General features: G+C 39.1%; 1 protein-coding gene across 3 annotated transcripts in view; it reads left to right on the top strand.

Annotated features, from left to right (window-relative positions):
- Positions 1-18,239, top strand: part of STIM2 (stromal interaction molecule 2) — a 151,837-nt gene that overhangs the window by 128,864 nt on the left and 4,734 nt on the right. For 2 of the 3 annotated variants that reach the window (XM_045056487.1, XM_023253225.2), the window contains exons 7-12: positions 591-768; positions 5,646-5,813; positions 6,076-6,099; positions 6,518-6,618; positions 6,851-7,089; positions 16,835-17,108. In XM_045056487.1, the coding sequence (XP_044912422.1) occupies positions 591-768; positions 5,646-5,813; positions 6,076-6,099; positions 6,518-6,618; positions 6,851-7,089; positions 16,835-17,108 (984 nt within the window). The remainder of the gene's footprint in view (positions 1-590; positions 769-5,645; positions 5,814-6,075; positions 6,100-6,517; positions 6,619-6,850; positions 7,090-16,834; positions 17,109-18,239) is intronic. The other variant, XM_023253226.2, reaches the window with a different exon arrangement.

Here is an 18,239-nt window from a genome sequence, read left to right as displayed (position 1 = left end):
TAGTGAATAAATGGGCAGATCAGTAGAAATAAATATAGGTGGAGTGATATGTATAGGGAAATTTTATTTTTAATGTTTTATTTTTTTAATGTTTTTATTTATATTTGAGAGAGAGACAGAGAGTGAGTGGGGAGGGGCAGAGAGAGAGAGAGAGAGAGAGAGAGAGAGAGAGAGAGAAAGACAGAATCCGAAGCAGGCTCCAGACTCTGTGCTGTCAGCACAGAGCCCAACGCAGGGCTAGAACTCATGAGCCATGAGATCATGACCTGAGCCAAAGTCAGATGCCCAACTGACTGAGCCACCCAGGCGCCCCTAGTGAAATTTTATTTTTAACATGATTTAGATAATTATGAATTTCTTAGAAGTCTCTTTGCTTGAAGAGTGATTCCCTGCTATCACTGTATTTTGAGCTCAAGATAACCAAACAACTATACCATGGGCCACCTGCTGTTTTGCTATTCAGATGTAAGATTAATAGAAAATAGTGTGATTTTGGATTGAAACATGTATTCTGTTGCTTGATATGTAGTTATTCTTCATAAAAAAGATGAAACTTTGGTGAGGAATTTTTACTTTTATCATTCTGTAAGGCTTGAAAAGGCACAGGAAGAAAACAGAAACGTTGCTGTAGAAAAGCAAAATCTAGAGCGCAAAATGATGGATGAAATCAATTACGCAAAGGAAGAGGCCTGTCGGCTGAGAGAGCTAAGGGAAGGCGCCGAGTGTGAGCTGAGTAGAAGGCAGTATGCAGAGCAGGAACTGGAACAGGTATTGACATTCCACAAAAAGTGTTTGTTAGGACGTTTGCGTTGCCACTCTGGGAGGGCTTTTCCTGTTTGGTCTTCTACGTTTAGTGGCATTGTATATTCTTCCTTAGTTAATAAAAGAATTCTCTGTTTGTATTGTTAGCATTGATCAAAGTCCATGTAGCAAATAACAAAGTAATAATTCAAAGATAAAGTTACCATCATGTTCACTCACTCATGAAATCTTACCCTGTGCCAAGTTAATTATCTCCAGTGAATTTAAGGTGTTTATTTAATCTAACATCTGTAATAATGTTTTAGTATCTAACTGTAACCTAGTAAAGTATATCTAATGTGAAACTTCTCCGCAAGGGTAAAGAGTCTCTATTTAACATCCATTTGAATCCTGTTAAATGGTTTTAGAACATAATTTGCTAAAAATTGTGAAGTTGTCTAAAGAGATCTTTCCAGTACCTGCCGCTACCTTGCTAGTCAAGATGGAACGTGAGCCTGCAGGCATAGCTCGCTCCTTCAGGGAAGCGGAGAGGGGGTCCCGGCAGAAGTTAATTACAGGCAGATATTTTAGTTTACTTACTGTTCTTGCTATAAAAAATTACCACAAACCTAGTGGCTTAAAACAACACACATTTGCTATCTTACAGTTCCTAAGACAGAGTTTAAAATAGACTCCCAGGGCTGCATTCCTCCGGAGGCTCTAGGGGAGGATCTGTTTCCTTGCCTTTTCCAGCTTCTGGAGGCTGCCTGCATTTCTTGGCTCTTGGCCCCCTCCTTCATCTTCAAAACATGTCACTCCAACCTCTGCTTCTGTGGTCTCCTCTCCTCCTTCTGACTTTGACCCTTTCTTTTCTGATAAAGAAGCTGCGGCGAGAAGGCTTGCCCAAGATCAGAGAGTGCCTCGGTTGTAAAGCAGGGCCAAGGACCTGGGTGTTCTGCCCCCTGCTCTGCCGTGTGCCCTGTGGCCTTCTCGGCCAGGTGCTAAATAAGGAATAAGAATTGTGTGATGAATGAGTTTCACTTTCAACTCATGAGAAAATAAATGTTCAGTGTGCATTTGTTTCCTTCAGGATTGTCATTTTTGGGAGAATTTGTCTGACTAAACGCAGCCATCTCTTTTATTAATGGTTAGCTATTGTTTCCCTCATACCCCAGACATCTGTTTGTTGGATCTTTTCCCTGTAAGGAGATTGTTCTCTTAAGCTGACTGCTACGTGTATCTTATGGTCAGGTCCTATTTACCTGGCAAACCTTATCTGTACAGAATGTAGTAAAGGACAAGGGAGTTAACAGAAAAGAAAAGAAAAAAAGAAAAGAAAAGAGAAGAGAAAAGAAAAGAGAAGAGAAAAGAGAAGAGAAAAGAAACGAAAAGAAAAGAAAAGAAAAGAAAAGAAAAGAAAAGAAAAGAAAAGAAAAAAAAAACAGCTTAGCCAAAATTCTACTGTGTTCAAAAGTTGGATATTATGCCTTTTATTCCTGTGAGAACTTATTTCCTTTTCCCAGCAAGGCTTCTAACTCTTGGTTTATTCCTAGTCCTAAGCTAAAAAGCTTGCTAGCTATTTTTCTGAGCTTTATAGGTAAGAAAGAGCAAATCAGAAAGCAGTAGTGATAATTCTTCTATGGAAACATAAACTGATAGCAGTATTTTACAGGTGACTGAAGAGCAGGCATCCTATAGAAAAGGACCCACAAGTCACAAACATTCTAATTTGAGTTTTTTGGCAGAGAGGCATTGCATACGTCAGTAGACCTTAGGATCACCACGATATGTCCCAGTACAGATGTAATAGTCCTAATGAGATCCTGAATCAGTAAGGGGTGGTTTAAAGGAGTTACACTGGTATTTAAAAAGAACTCTGTCCAACATGATTATAGTAATAAGAAACACAATTTTAAGAGTGCTTACTGTGTGCCAGAAGTTTGTGCTGTGCACATTGCAAATGATTTGCTCAGAAGTTTTAATCCTCACAATAAATAGATATTATCCTCATTTACAGATGAGATGTGCAGAGAGGTTAAATAACTTGCCTGAAGTCACACAGCTGTTACATGGCAAAGGCAAGATTTTGTGTGTCTTATTCCAAGGTTCATGTTTTCCTATACTGTTAAAAGTTTGTTTATAGAAGTAAATTTAACTGGGCAGCTAATTTACGTATAATGTCCTGTAATCCACAGCTTCACATAGTTGGAAGTATTACTGTAGCTCCTCTGGGAGATAATCAGCTTCTCAAAATTAGAAGTCAGGAATATCTGGCACATACAGTGCATCGTGCTGTTTCCCCTAAAACAAAAACTTCTGGACGAATAATAGTACTGCTTCATGTTTTGTGTGGTTTAAATACTTTTCACATAAATTACTTTGTATTTGAAGTTTCAAGAAAAGCAAAGTCAGGATGAGTCGTAGTATACCCCTGTTCTACACAAGACAATAAGCCTCAGGTTAGAAAGTAAAGAGCTTGCAGGTCACAGAAGTCATAATCATAGAGTTGGGTCTAGAATCATGTTTTCAGATATATAGGGTGTTTCCTTCTGTGATACCATGTTGTTACTTAGTACTGGTCTATTCCTGAGACACAAAAATTAGGTATATAATTATCATTTTTGTAAACAATTTAATAATTCACCATTTGTTAAAAGCTTTTAATTACTCAATTTTTACTGGGTCCATGCCCCTATGAATAACCATGTAATTCGAACTAAAGGCTGGAATTTACGTCAAATGATAAACTTAATGAATAATAGCAGAGAAAATAGTTAAAATAGTTGCTGTTACTGGAAGGTCGTGATTTCCAAAATTTTGAAACATTATTTGACAGTCAATCGAAGCATTTCAGCCTCAATTAATGCTAGAAATATAATCATTATATGTTACACGCATTTATTGAGTTCTTTTAGGGGAAATGAATGTATGGGCATAACATAAGTCTTTATGATTAAAGAGAAAAACTTGAGTGAAATTTGAAAATAGGTTCCCTGTTTAGTTCCTTGGCAGTGAAAATCGTGTAGAAACTGTAGAAGATTTACAAGTGTAAATCCTGTGAGAAAGAGGGCCTGCTGACCCAGCCTGGGTGGTATATGGAGCTCCACGTTCCGGGACCTGGCCTCAAAGTCTGTCTTCCTGAGGCAGAAGGGATGCCACACAGCTTAGCCAGCCAGAAGCCAGTACTGTCCCACGCTCGTGGCACGGTGAAATGTGTCGGGCACGTGTTGCTTAGGATTTTGCTTTCAGTGAGTAATGTCTCACTTTTAGTGTCACTACTTCTGATTGTCTACTTGGTGCCCCATTGTGCGTTTGTTTTCTAATTTCGGAGTTTTGAAAAAATACTTCTTTTTATACTTTGCTTTCTATAGTACCTGACAGCTGTTCCTTTTCTTTATCAGAACAAACTTGTGTACAGTACTCTTACTAGTTTATTCTGGCACAGTAAAGTTTATTTAAGTAAGTTGGGTTTGTTCAGATCAGACGTTGTTCTGCACATGAGTTTCGGAGTGGAGTTTCTAGTGACCTTACTTGGCTTTGAGGAAGATAATTTGCAGTTACGGTGCTCCAGAAGTGGGATGCTCCCCAGTTCATTTGTGACTTTGTCCCAAGGTCTGGCGTAGGTACATAACTCTTTATATTCTATTGTGTGTCTTTACATACCTTTAGCTTGAACTCTTGCTAGTTTTCAAGTGAATCATTTCTAGAATGAATGGTCTTTTCTTTCTGTGTTCTTTTCATAGGCTTTAAGAGTTTTTTCCTTAGCATCTAATACCAACTGACGCACTAAGCATTTTAGTTTTCTAACTGGTTATTGTCTGGCTCTCCTAAAGGGCAGTCAAAGGAAGACTTTGACATCCTGACCCTGAAGCCTAGGTATAGTTTCTCATGGAAACATCAAGCAGAGGCTCACTCAGAACCTATTTTCTTAAAATTTACACATGGTCTGCCAATGCTGATTTATCTACTTTCTGGTATGTTAGAAGCAGAGAATTGAGTAGAAGTAGGTGAAACAGACTGTAATGGACAGATGTGCTTGTAATAGTGAGAAATAACTAACCATAAAGAAGATGTGAAAACCTTCAAAAATGGTCCATGTAAATAGCTTACAGAAGTGCCCTCTGGGAACATTAGAAGGGGCACCAGGACAGTGTTTTCACTGTGTTTCGGATACTTCTTTATGTTCTCCACAAACAAGCCCCGCGTTATGAGAAAAACATGATCAGTTTTGGTTTGTACGTGCCTGGCATTTTTTTCTCTCTGGAGAGTCTGGCTATTATAAAATGTAAAAACTAAATAAATAATACAGCTTAAGATCTATGTAAACCCCTTCTACCCTTTGGCTTTCCAGCTTTGCTTAGTGAGTTAAGATGCACTTAAAACTTCAGTTTTAGTTTTAAAATTTTTTTTTAACATTTATTTATTTTGAGAGACAGAGGCAGAGCATGAGCAGGGGAGGGGGGAGAGAGAGAGAGAGAGAGAGAGAGAGAGATACAGAATCTGAAGCAGGCTCCAGGCTCTGAGGTGTCAGCACAGAGCCTGATCCAGGGCTCAAACCCACAGACCGTGAGATCATGACCTGAGCTGAAGTCAGACGCTCAACTGACTGAGCCACCCATGCGCCCCAGTTCAGCTTTAGTTTTAATGTTAGAAATACATTGTTTTAAACTCAGTGATTTGAGAAAGATGTTTATGAAGAGCATAATTCAAATTGCTTTCTCTCTTAACTTTGATACCAAAAAAAAATCTTAATTTCTTAAAATGTATCTCAATATAAATATCTTTTTTAAAAAAAGACATTTCTCTCTCTCTTGCTTCGTCTCCATCCATCCCCCCCCCCCCTCTTTCTCTCCCTCTCGCATCCATTCTGTCTCCCCCACTCTTCCTTCCTCCCTCACTCCCAGGTTCGAATGGCACTGAAAAAGGCTGAAAAAGAATTTGAACTCAGGAGCAGCTGGTCTGTCCCAGATGCACTTCAGAAATGGCTTCAGTTAACACATGAAGTAGAAGTACAGTACTACAATATTAAAAGACAAAATGCTGAAATGCAGTTAGCTATTGCTAAGGATGAGGTACTCTATTTCAAAACTTAATACATTTCTAAAGAGATTAACCAATTAAGAGAGAAAAATAAGAATAAAATCTGTATTTGTTGTACCTTCTTTTTGTGAATTGAAACTTACTTATCTTAATGGACTCTTATAATCATAGACCGTAAAGTGAAATTACTGTGTGTAGAGAAGTATATACTTTTCAGAATGACCTTAGTGTCATTTAAAAACCATCCCTATTATTGTTATCACAAATGTTTTATACAGAGCTTTTCTCCTCCAGGTTGCTTCTTCATATCTGATTCAGGTTAGTAGTTACTAGAAATTAATATTTGACTCTTAATTAAATTGTGTGAAATAAGATTAAGTTTTAATCTGATTTCTAGCAAAAAAAAAAAAAAAAACTCAGTTCACTCACTAACACCTCATTGCAGTAGGATATCATTAATGTTATTTTGTTAGTTTTAATAGAAGATTCGGGTCTTTTCTGAACCATCAAAATAAGCGAAAAATTTTCCAGAACAAAGTTTTGAATTCTGTTGATTGGCTTAGGAAAGCATGCTTTCTCCTTCATCTGTTTCCTTTTCTGGAAATTAGGGCCTTATTTTGGCTATATAATTCTCCACTGGTTTCATCATTATTAATATATTCAAAACAAAATAAGTTTGTATGTGTGTTATTTTTTTTCCAGACCTACCTTATTTTCTCTCTCCTTGGGTTTCTAGGCAGAGAAGATTAAAAAGAAAAGAAGTACAGTCTTTGGGACTCTGCATGTTGCACACAGCTCCTCCCTAGATGAGGTAGACCACAAAATTCTGGAAGCAAAGTAAGAATGTTGTTTTCGTTACCTGTTTATTTGTATTATGCTGAAATTTGTAATTTATGGACAATTTATCATTTAATCATGTACAATTACATAATTTATACTAATTCTGAGAATGGATAATTCCTTCTTGAAATTAGTTTATTGCCATGGTCTGTTCATGTAGTTGCCCTTTTTTAGTGCCATATTAAAGACTCGTTGATACCATAAGTAATTTCTACCTTGGCTTTTACAGGAAAGCACTCTCCGAGTTGACAACTTGTTTACGAGAACGACTTTTTCGCTGGCAACAGATTGAGAAGATCTGTGGCTTTCAGATAGCCCATAACTCGGGCCTCCCCAGCTTGACCTCTTCCCTGTATTCTGATCACAGCTGGGTGGTGATGCCCAGAGTCTCCATTCCACCCTATCCAATTGCTGGGGGAGTTGATGATTTAGATGAGGATACGCCCCCAATAGTGTCACAGTTTCCTGGTAAGTGCTGAATTCAAAAAAGAGAGTTTGGTGCAGTTTTAAAAATTTTTTTTATGTTTGTTCATTTTTGAGAGGCGGAGAGAGAGGGAGACACAGAATCCAAAGCAGGCTCCAGGCTCCCAGCTGTCAGCACAGAGCCCGACACGGGGCTCGAACCCATGAACTGTGAGATCATGACCTGAGCCAAAGTCAGATGCTTAACCAGTTGAGCCGCCCAGGCGCCCTGAGTTGGTGCAGTTTTTAAAGTAACTTCCTACCATGCCTTTTATGACTCATTGACTCTGAAATCTATGATAAAAATTTTGTTCGTCCTTCATTTTCTCTTTTTCCTACTTGTGATTAATAATTTGTCTTTATTATGTGAGAATAATACATCAGATGCATGTTTGTGTATATCTATACACACACATCTGTATAAAGTAATACATCATACATGCTAAATAATGTACAGGTGAAGTACTCAGCTTTGAGGGTAAATATCCTTTCAAATCGCAGCTTAATCTATAGTAAAAATTAGGGGAAGATCTTGGAAACTTGAGTTCTGGTCCTAGCTCTGCCACTGACTAACCAACTATGTGACTTTGAGCCTGTCTGTGATTTATCTTAAATTGAGTTGCCCTTCCCAGTAGGTATGTTTTTGTTGTTGTTGGTTTGCTTTTCTCATTCTGTCCTTTCATTGAGAAGAGTATTATCTTGCTGTATTTTAACTCCTGAAGCACTGAATCCCTTTACTTTTAAATAAAACTTAAACTGTGCTTATGTTAAGGAAAACATTTTTTTGTTGCTAGGAAGTGGAAGACCTCCAAAGGAGGCTTTAAAAAAAAATTTTTTTTTTATAATTCTTTTTTTAATGTTTGTTTATTTTGGAGAGAGAGGGAACGTGCACACATGCACAAGAGAGCAGGGGAGGGGCAGAGAGAGAAGGAGACAGAGGATACAAAGAAGGAGCCTGATGAGGGGCTCGAACCCAGGAGCCGTGATACCATGACCGGAGCTGACATCAGATGCTTAACTGATTGAGCCAAAGGTGGTTTTAACGTGGGCAGTTTTCATTATATTGCTTTGTTATGCTGCATTCTTTGAAAACTTTTACATTGTAAGGAATGCATTTTGGTAGGAAGGTGAAATTTAAGTATTTTAGATTTTGTTAATTATTTTTAGAATTTATTAATACATATTTGGACTTTTTGCAAAATTCTGGAGAGCTTGAATTTAAAATGGGTGTATTCTTATATTAGAAATCATTTGAAAAACTCTTCATCCTTGTTATTGCCTGCCTGATTCATTCTCCCAATCTTTGTGACTTTTCGAAACAGTGTAGGTAGAACAAGATTCCAAAGAATGGAAAACAGAATTTAATTATTGATTGGTTGAAAACTTACATAGAAATTTTAGTCTCAAGACAAATCGTATGTAAACATTTTCCAGTTTGAATTTTTTCTATCCAGTTGTTACAGTTTTCCTGATGTTATGATTTACAGAGAGTTCTAATTTTTAAACTTTTATGAAATAAAGCCCTAAATTTGCAGATAGATAGTGAATGACTATGCGCTTGGGTTCATTTCTGTGGCTTTAATTCTCAGGCTTAATGGCAGACAGATAACAGGAGTCAGCTGGGGAGCCACCAGACTCTTAAAACAGGAGGGAAGAGAGGACAGATTATAAATGCAGTGAATGCTGGAATGTGCTCATTTCACTGGCCCCGTGCTGCAGGGTGGTTACAGTTGCAAAGTTATACCTAGATCTGGGCCAGCTCTGCTGTTGGAATATTGTCAGCTTGTGTTTATTTGAACTATATGTCCTCAAACTTGCTAAATGCAACACTGATTCATAAGTATTTGATTTTGTTTAAAAATTGTAGCTTTTTAAAGTCACAGTTCCTCCTCAGAATCCGTAATTCTTCAGTACCAGAAGTATGCATGAAGATATGTTCCCTAAATTAACTAATTTATTTTCTTGGCTTTTTTGTTTTGAAGTTCTTTTTGATGGGGCAAAATATAGCTAGCTCTGTGTGGCTAATTACCTTAAGTTTTCAGTGACTGTAAAATACAGAGAAATTTGAAATTGGAAAAAGTATAAAAGTTGATTTTAAATTTAGTTTGATGTTTTAGAAATTCTGTGATCAAATTTATTATCTGTGAACAAGAACTCCTGCCAAAGATTGCACTTTGAGAGCTCTACTTCCACCCAGTGGCACAACAGTGATACTGCACTCTGCTTAGTTAGGAAAGCACAATTTCTTCTGCTATGGTAGGATGAAGTCTAGGGCAGGATGAAGGCCGTTTTATTATATGCCCTCTGAAAAGTTTTACATTTGTACCATGGGTATGTGTAAATTGTCTAAGTGAAATAACGGTAAGGAAACATGCCTGTGGTGTGTTGAAAGCAAAGTAAAAGATTGTAGAACTGTATGCAGAATAATACCGTCTGTGTTTAATTTTGCATAAATAAAAAAGAGAGAGGCGCCTTGGGTGGCTCAGTCGGTTAAGCACCCGACTCTTGGTTTCAGCTCAGGTCATGGTCTCGTGGGTTATGAGATCAAGCCCCGTGTCAGGCTCTGAGCTGACAGCACAGAGCCTACTTGGGATTCTCTGTCTCCCTCTCTGTCTCTGTTCCTCCACTGCTCATACTCTCTCTCTCTCTCAAAATAAATAAATAAACATTAAATAAAGGAGAGAAAATATTGTCAAATTTTAGCTCCTTGTGGGTAGGAGAACAGATGATAGATTTCTCCTATTTTATAGTATCTGCTAAATATTCACTGTGGGAATGTGGTTGCAATTTATTTAAAAGTTCTTAATTATTAAGTCATTCAGATGTACTTATAAGTACTGAAAATAAAATGTTTGCTTGCTACAAAGATAAACAGATTTTAATATTTTGCCTTAATTCATCTCTTTGCCCAAAATAAACTATTATACATACAGCTGAAGCACATGGCCTCACCTTCCTAACTCTTCTCAAGTTGTAAGAAGAGCCTATTCTATGTTTATTATATGCAGATGTATCTATAAACAACAGACAAAATTGTTTAAAACTTTGCTCACGGGGGTCACCTAGTGGCTCAGTTGGTAGAGTGTCTGAGTCTTGATTTCAGCTCAGGTCGTGATACCTGGGTCGTGGGATTGGGCTCCGCTGAATGTGGATCCTGCTTAAGATTCTTTCTCTCTCTGCCTGCCCTTCTCCCTGTCTCAGGCTCTCTTTCTCAAATTAAATATATATATATATGTGTGTATATATATGTGTGTATATATATGTGTGTGTGTATATATATATATATACACACACACATATATATATGTATATGTATATATACATGTATATGTATATGTATATATGTATATGTATATATATATACACACACATATATATATGTATATACATAAATGTTCATCAAACTGTAGGTAATGTTTTGCAGCTCCTTTTGCTCACAAGTATATATTTAGAAATTTTCTGTATACTGCATTAAATATAAATATACTACATTAAATTCACTATAACTGTTTAATGATTTAACTACAGTGTATCTGTTTATTCATGATAATAAGCCACAGTTTATCCATTTTTCTCCTGAGATAGGTAGGCTCTTTGCACTTTTTTGCCTTTGCAGACAGTACTGCAGTGAGCATCCTTGCCTTACCTTTATCTCCTTTATGCATGAGTTTGAGAGTCTCTGGGTGGATACCTGGAAAATGGATCGCGTTCAGTCATTGGGAGGGCAGCTGTTACCAGGCATTGTGAGGTCGTTCTCAAAATGGCTCTGTTCCTTTGTATACCCACCGTTTATGAGAGCTTTTCTGCCTCTATCCTCACCAGTACTTGGGATAATCTGATTTCTTTTGTGACTTGCCTGAGTATTATATGATACCAAAGTGTTACTACAATTTTTATTTCCTTGGTGACTTTTGAGGTTGAGTACCATTTCATTTATTAGTGTTTGTCATTCAGATTTCTTCCTGAGTTGCTTATTCCTACTATGGAATCTCTACCAAGATTCCTTACTGATCTGGAAGAGTGTTTTTTTTTTTTTTTTTTTAATATTTTCTCTTTTTTTTTTAAATATGAAATTTATTGTTAAATTGGTTTCCATACAACACCCAGTGCTCATCCCAACAGGTGCCCTCCTCAATGCCCATCACCCACCTTCCCCTCCCTCCCACTCCCCATCAATCCTAAGTTTATTCTCAGTTTTTAAGAGTCTCTTATGGTTTGGCTCCCTCCCTCTCCAAATTTTTTTTTTTCCTTCCCCTCCCCCATGGTCTTCTGTTAAGCTTCTCAGGATCCATATAAGAGTGAAAACATATGGTATCTGTCTTTCTCTGTATGACTTATTTCACTTAGCATCACACTCTCCAGTTCTGTCCACGTTGCTACAAAGGGCCATATTTCATTCTTTCTCATTGCCACATAGTACTCCATTGTGTATATAAACCACAATTTCTTTATCCATTCATCAGTTGATGGACATTTAGGCTCTTTCCATAATTTGGCTATTGTTGAGAGTGCTGCTATAAACACTGGGGTACAAGTGCCCCTATGCATCAGTACTCCTGTATCCCTTGGGTAAATTCCTAGCCGTGCTCTTGCTGGGTCATAGGGTAGATCTATTTTTAATTTTTTGAGGAACCTCCGCACTGTTTTCCAGAGCAGCTGCACCAGTTTGCATTCCCACCAACAGTACAAGAGGGTTCCCGTTTCTCCACATCCTCTCTAGCCTCTGTCGTCTCCTGATTTGTTCATTTTAGCCACTCTGACTGGCATGAGGTGGGATCTGAGTGTGGTTTTGATTTGTATTTCCCTGATGAGGAGCGACGTTGAGCATCTTTTCATGTGCCTGTTGGCCATCTGGATGTCTTCTTTAGAGAAGTGTCTATTCATGTTTTCTGCCCATTTCTTCACTGGATTATTTGTTTTTCAGGTGTGGAGTTTGGTGAGTTCTTTATAGATTTTGGATACTAGCTCTTTGTCTGATATGTCATTTGCAAATATCTTTTCCCATTCCATTGGTTGCCTTTTAGTTTTGTTGATTGTTTCCTTTGCAGTGCAGAAGCTTTTTATCTTCATGAGGTCCCAGTATTTCATTTTTTGCTTTTAATTCCCTTGCCTTTGGAGATGTGTCAAGTAAGAAATTGTTGCGGCTGAGGTCAGAGAGGTTTTTTTCCTGCTTTCTCCTCTAGGGTTTTGATGGTTTCCTGTCTCACATTAGGTCCTTTATCCATTTTGAGTTTATTTTTGTGAATGGTGTAAGAAAGTGGTCTAGTTTCATTCTTCTGCATGTTGCTGTCCACTTCTCCCAGCACCATTTGTTAAAGAGACTCTTTTTTCCATTGGATATTCTTTCCTGCTTTGTCAAAGATTAGCTGGCCATACTTTTGTGGGTCCAATTCTGGAGTCTATATTCTATTCCATTGGTCTATGTGTCTGTTGCCAATACCATGCTGTCTTGAGGATTACAACTTTGTAGTAGAGGCTAAAGTCTGGGATTGTGATGCCTCCCGCTTTGGTCGTCTTCTTCAATATTAGTTTGGCTATTCAGGGTCTTTTGTGGTTCCATACAAATTTTAGGATTGCTTGTTATAGCTTCAAGAAGAATGCTGGTGCAATTTTGATTGGGATTGCATTGAATGTGTAGATTGCTTTGGGTAGTATTGACATTTTAACAATGTTTATTCTTCAAATCCATGAGCACGGAATGTTTTTCCATTTCTTTGTATCGCCTTCAATTTCCTTCATAAGCTTTCTGTAGTTTTCAGCATACAGATCTTTTACAATCTTTGGTTAGGTTTATTCCTAGGTATTTTACGATTCTTGGTGCAGTTGTGAATGGGATCAGTTTGTCTTTCTGTTGCTTCATTATTAATGTATAAGAACGCAACTGATTTCTGTACATTGATTTTGTATCCTGCGACTTTGCTGAATTCATGTATCAGTTCTAGCAGACTTTTGGTGGAGTCTATCGGGTTCTCCATGTATAATATCATGTCATCTGCAAAAAGTGAAAGCTTGACGTCATCTTTGCCAATTTTGATGCCTTTGATTCCCTTTTGTTGTCTGATTGCTGATGCTAGAACTTCCAACACTATGTTAAACAACAGCGGTGAGAGTGGACATCCCTGTCATGTTCCTGATCTCAGGGGAAAAGCTCTCAGTTTTTACCCATTGAGGATGATATTAGCTGTGGGCTTTTCATAAATGGCTTTTATGATGTTTAAGTATGTTCCTTCTATCCCGAGTTTCTCGAGGGTTTTTATTAAGAAAGAATGCTGAATTTTGTCAAATGCTTTTTCTGCATCGATTGACAAGATCATATGGTTCTTTTCTTTTATTAATGTGATGTATCACATTGATTGATTTGCGAATGTTGAACCAGCCCTGCAGCCCAGGAATGAATCCCACTTGATCTTGGTGAATAGTTCTTTTTATATGTTGTTGAATTCGATTTGCTAGTATCCTGTTGAGAATTTTTGCATCCATATTCATCAGGGATATTGGCCTATAGTTCTCTTTTTTTGCTGTCTCTGTCTGGTTATTTGATGGTTGTAGATAGCTTCTCTCAGGCTTTGGCTTTTCTTTTTTAGTGAACTCTGTTGTTTTCTTTTTCAATCATAGGAGTCTTTAAAAGAACATTTCTAATGACAAATTGGTGAACCTGATTTGTGTTTTTTAATGTCTTTTTTAGAAGATGATAGATGTTTCCCCTCCTAAAAGTTTTTAAGATTTGCTTTAATCCCTTAGTCTTTTAATCTACCTGGAAGTTATTTTTGTTCATACTGCAAGATAGGAATCTAAATCTGTCTCCTGATGTGTGGATAAACAGGTGTGCCAGCCTCATTCCTGCTCTCTCCCTGCTCATCTGTAACTCCACTTCTCTCCACAGGTGCACACGTGCTCGCAGGCTCTCTGTTTTGTTCCACTGCTTTCATTCTGCTTTAGTTGCTATTTATAGTTTGATAGTATGTGTTGGGGTTTGCTAGATCTGAATCGTCCTTTATTATTCAAATTCAGAATTGTTATTCTTGGCCAGTATGAATTTTAGGATTAGCTTATGAAATTCCATAAAAAGTTTCATTGAGCTTTTAATGGAATTTCTTTGAATTTATTGATGCATTTGGGAAGAGTTATTACTCATAAATTTTATTGAGATTTGCTTTTATGTCTTTAAGTAAAATTTAAATTTTTCTCTGTACTGTTCTTGCACATCTTTTCTAAAAAGATTAATTTCTGAAAAAAAAAATAGATTAATTTCTGGATATCCCCATAGGATTTTTTTTTTTTTTTTTGGTAGTTACACGTTAACTTTCTTAAAAAAAATTATGTGTGAAATTGCTTATTGCTGATGTCTAGGGAACTGCTGTTGACTTTGCTAAGTATCTTATATACAGAAATAGTGAATTCTCATATGAGTCTTCCGGATTTTTTGTGTGTGCAGTAATAAATTGTTTTTTTCCTTTTCAGTCCTTATGTCCGTCCCCACCCCCCACCCCCCACACCCCCCCACCCCCGCTTATTTTCTAGTCTGAGACTTCCAGTCAAATGTTGAATAAGAGCAGTGATTGCAGGCAATAACGATTGCCATTTCTGACTTTAAAGGGAATGCTCTCCACCGTGAAATGTGATTTATTTTTTTTCTTTCTGGTTTTGGTTTTGGTAGATTGCTTTTAAGGAAATTAATTTTATTCCTGTTTTACTAAGAAAGGTTTTCCTTTTAAATCAGTGGATGTTACATTTCACGAAATTCTTTCCTGTGTAATTTGAAGTGATCACTTGTATTATTATTTTTCTTTATTCTGTTGTGTAAAAGGAGCCTAGTGTGTGAATGCATTTAGAAAAGTCAAGGGAAGGACAGTAATAATCAATGTCAGGTGCTGGTCAAATGTCAGGGAAGGATTGAGCGATCTGTTGAATTTAGCAACGAGGGAGTAGATTATGAATTGTTGAGAACAGTTGTGGCGAAATTGTATGTGAGCACCTTACACTCCGAATGAAATAAAATGAAGTAGTGGAGAAAGTAACAGAGGAAATTCTTCATAAAAGGAAGAGAGAGATGTCAGTTGAAAAACAGTCTGAGGATGGAGAAGAGTGTTTTGTCGCTGCTATTGTTTAGCGTTTTGTTTTTTTAGGTTTATTGTGTCCGCATTTTTTAAATGCTATTGGGATGTGGAAGATGCAAATAAAGGCAACAGAAGGACTACACAAAAGAGTTAAGGTGCTTGAGCTTGGAGTAGAGAATGGGACAGACAAGTGGAAGGAGCAGAGTGTTTGAACTAGAAAGGTAGACGCATGGTCCGAATCTCAGTTGTCCGTCTGCCGTCTTGATATATAATACCAAAAATGGAGCAGCGCTGAATGACTAGGGCAAGACAGGGTTTGAGAGTGGGTGGCGGTGTAAATGTCTGGAGAAGAGGGGAAACCGTGAGTGGTTAAGGTGTTGGGAGGTCTTACCAATGAGATTGCTCAACGGAAGATAGGTAAGGAAATGACTGGGAGGTGGGGCGAGTGGGGTTGTAGAGACGGCAGATTCAAGTGGCTTAGTGTTAGCTTCAGAAAGAACATGTTTTTATAAAAGGTCGTAGGAGTGAGGGTTTCCAGAGAAAAGTGTTGGGGAATGAGAAGGCCACCAACCTGATGTTCTGGTGTTGCAGCACATGAGGTGTACACAACAGGGAGCAGCCTCAGCTTGCGAAGGCTGTTCTGACTTCGGGGGGTTAGGTTTCAATTAAGGCAAGGACATGGAGTGCCCATTCTATGAAGATATTAAGTGTGTAGGAGCAGTTTTCTACTTGCACGGGACTAGGCAGAGACTGGCAGCAGAAACAAGATGATCTAAGACTTCTGGTTAGTTCCACAGTCATCAGTGTTCAGGAAAAAAGTTTTTGTCTGACCTCTGCCTAACTGGTTGGGAGACTATGTATACAGTGTTCAAATGACCCTTGAGTAAAAACTTCTTAAAGAGTGGGAGGCAAACCATAAGAGACTGTTAATTACAGCGAACAAACTGAGGCTTGCTGGAGGAGAGGCGGGCAGGGGATAGACTTAGATGGGTGATGTGTATTAAGGAGGGCACTTGTGATGAGCATATGTAAGCGATGAATCACTGAATTCTACCCCTGGAACCAATATTGCTCTGTATCTTAACTAACTAGAATTTAAATCAAAACTAGAAACATGAGAAAAAAAAAAAACCTTCTTGAAGTTCAAACAAGTTACACGATCTCGAGAAAAAACCTTCTTGAAGTTCAAACAAGTTACACGATCTCGAGAGATACCCATTGAAAAATACAGCCTGTTTTTTTTTCTGATAGTTTTCATCCTGTAATGGTGAAATTAACAAAGTTTTGCAACAAAGTACAGATTCCTTAATATGCTGTATTGATTTTTTAACTTAAAGGTTTACTATCTTGGATAAATTTTCAAGACTTTGTGGTTAGGAATGCCAAATTTCATGTTAGAGCCTCGTGTGTTTATGTTCTCTTCTGTTTATTTTCTAGACCTGCTTTCATTTTTAATCACACTTTAATTTTTTATTTCTGAACTTTGCCAAGAAGCAGTAGAGATAATGGGGGAGGGTAATGACCAATGCAGGTCCTTACCCAGCGAGGGCCCGTTCCGGGGTGGCGGGTAGTAAGAGCCCTTCTCCCGTGTGTGTGTGTGTGTGTGTGTGTGTGTGCGCGCGCGCGTTCGTCCGCGGTGTGCCTGGAGGCAGCCCTGGTCTCATGTGCATATGTGTGTTTGTGCTTCGTTTCAGGGACCATGGCCAAACCCGCTGGGTCGTTAGCCAGAAGCAGCAGCCTGTGCCGCTCCCGCCGCAGCATCGTGCCGGCCTCGCCGCAGTGTCCACGCGCACAGCTTCCTCCGCACGCCCCTCACCAGGTCCACGCCCGGCACCCCCAGCACCCTCAGCACCCACAGCACTCCTTGCCTTCCCCGGACCCCGATATCCTCTCGGTGTCAAGTTGCCCTGTCCTTTATCGCAATGAGGAGGAGGAGGAGGCCATATACTTCTCTGCTGAAAAGCAATGGTACTGCAGTGAATCGACTACAGTAGATGTTGGGCTGGGTGGTGGGGAGGTGGGCGTGGGTGGGTCGGAGTGATGCGTTGGATTAGTTTTCTGTTGCTGCACAGTGAGTGACCACAGACTTAGCAGCTTCGGGCAGCATCCGTTTATTAGCCCCGGGTTCTGTTTGACAAAGTCCGAGCTTGCTGTGCCTGGGATTTCTGCTCAGGGACTCGCAAGGCCAAATGCAAGGTGGTTGCCCAGCTTTGTTCTTCCCTGACGCTTGAGGGCCACTTCTGACTCCTTTGGTTGTGACAGAGTTTGCTTCCCGTGGTTACAGCACGGAGGTCCCGGTTTCCACGCCTGCTCTCAGGCTGCTTCCATGCTGCTGCCACTTCCTGGCGGGTGCACAGTGGCCCTTGCTGTGCGTGGCCTCCGTCTTCAGAGACTAGGCCTTCTGACAGGTCCCTTGGAATCTGTGATGCCCCCTGTCTCTGATCTCTGGATGCGATTTTAAAAGGCTCACTCGTCACTTGGATAGTTATCTCTGTGTCTGAAAATCAGCTGGTGTGGGGCCTTAATGACATCTGCAGAGCCCCTTCATGGCAGCACCTCTGCTTGCGTTTGAGAGAATGGTTGGCGGGACATGTGTGTACACCAAAGCTAGAAACTTGGGGAGCGTCTCAGAAATCCGCCCACCACAGGCAGAGGTAGATATTCGGACATATAACTGCTTAGAGACCGACCACTGCACACAATTGACTCAAGTCTCAGAGCACAAACTTGTCTTGTGAGCAGTTTTATATGTAAAATACAAAGGCATGCACTTAAATATACTTGAACACAAACATTAAGTATGACTGAGTGTTTAAAATACTTGTTGCCACTTAATAGTTTTTTCTGTCGTGTGCTAGTACTTGGCTAGTGAACAGGAATTATCAGACATCAAAGGTGGAAGAAAATATTAAGAACTTAAAGGAGGGCGTTACGGTCACACGAATTTGTTGGCATAAAGTGGGCATAGCAGCTGTGTGTTCGGTCCAGCCGAAGGACCACCGTGCTCCACGAGCCCCGTTGGTCGGAGGCTCTCTCCTAAACTGCATCCGTCTTCAGAGCAGTGTGGTAGTAAGCGACAGGAAAACTGATGCTGGCTTC

This window comes from Felis catus, chromosome B1 (assembly GCF_018350175.1).
Source record: "Felis catus isolate Fca126 chromosome B1, F.catus_Fca126_mat1.0, whole genome shotgun sequence".
In the NCBI taxonomy this organism is placed as follows: Eukaryota; Metazoa; Chordata; class Mammalia; order Carnivora; family Felidae; genus Felis; species Felis catus.
This window is presented reverse-complemented; position numbering and strand designations above follow the sequence as displayed.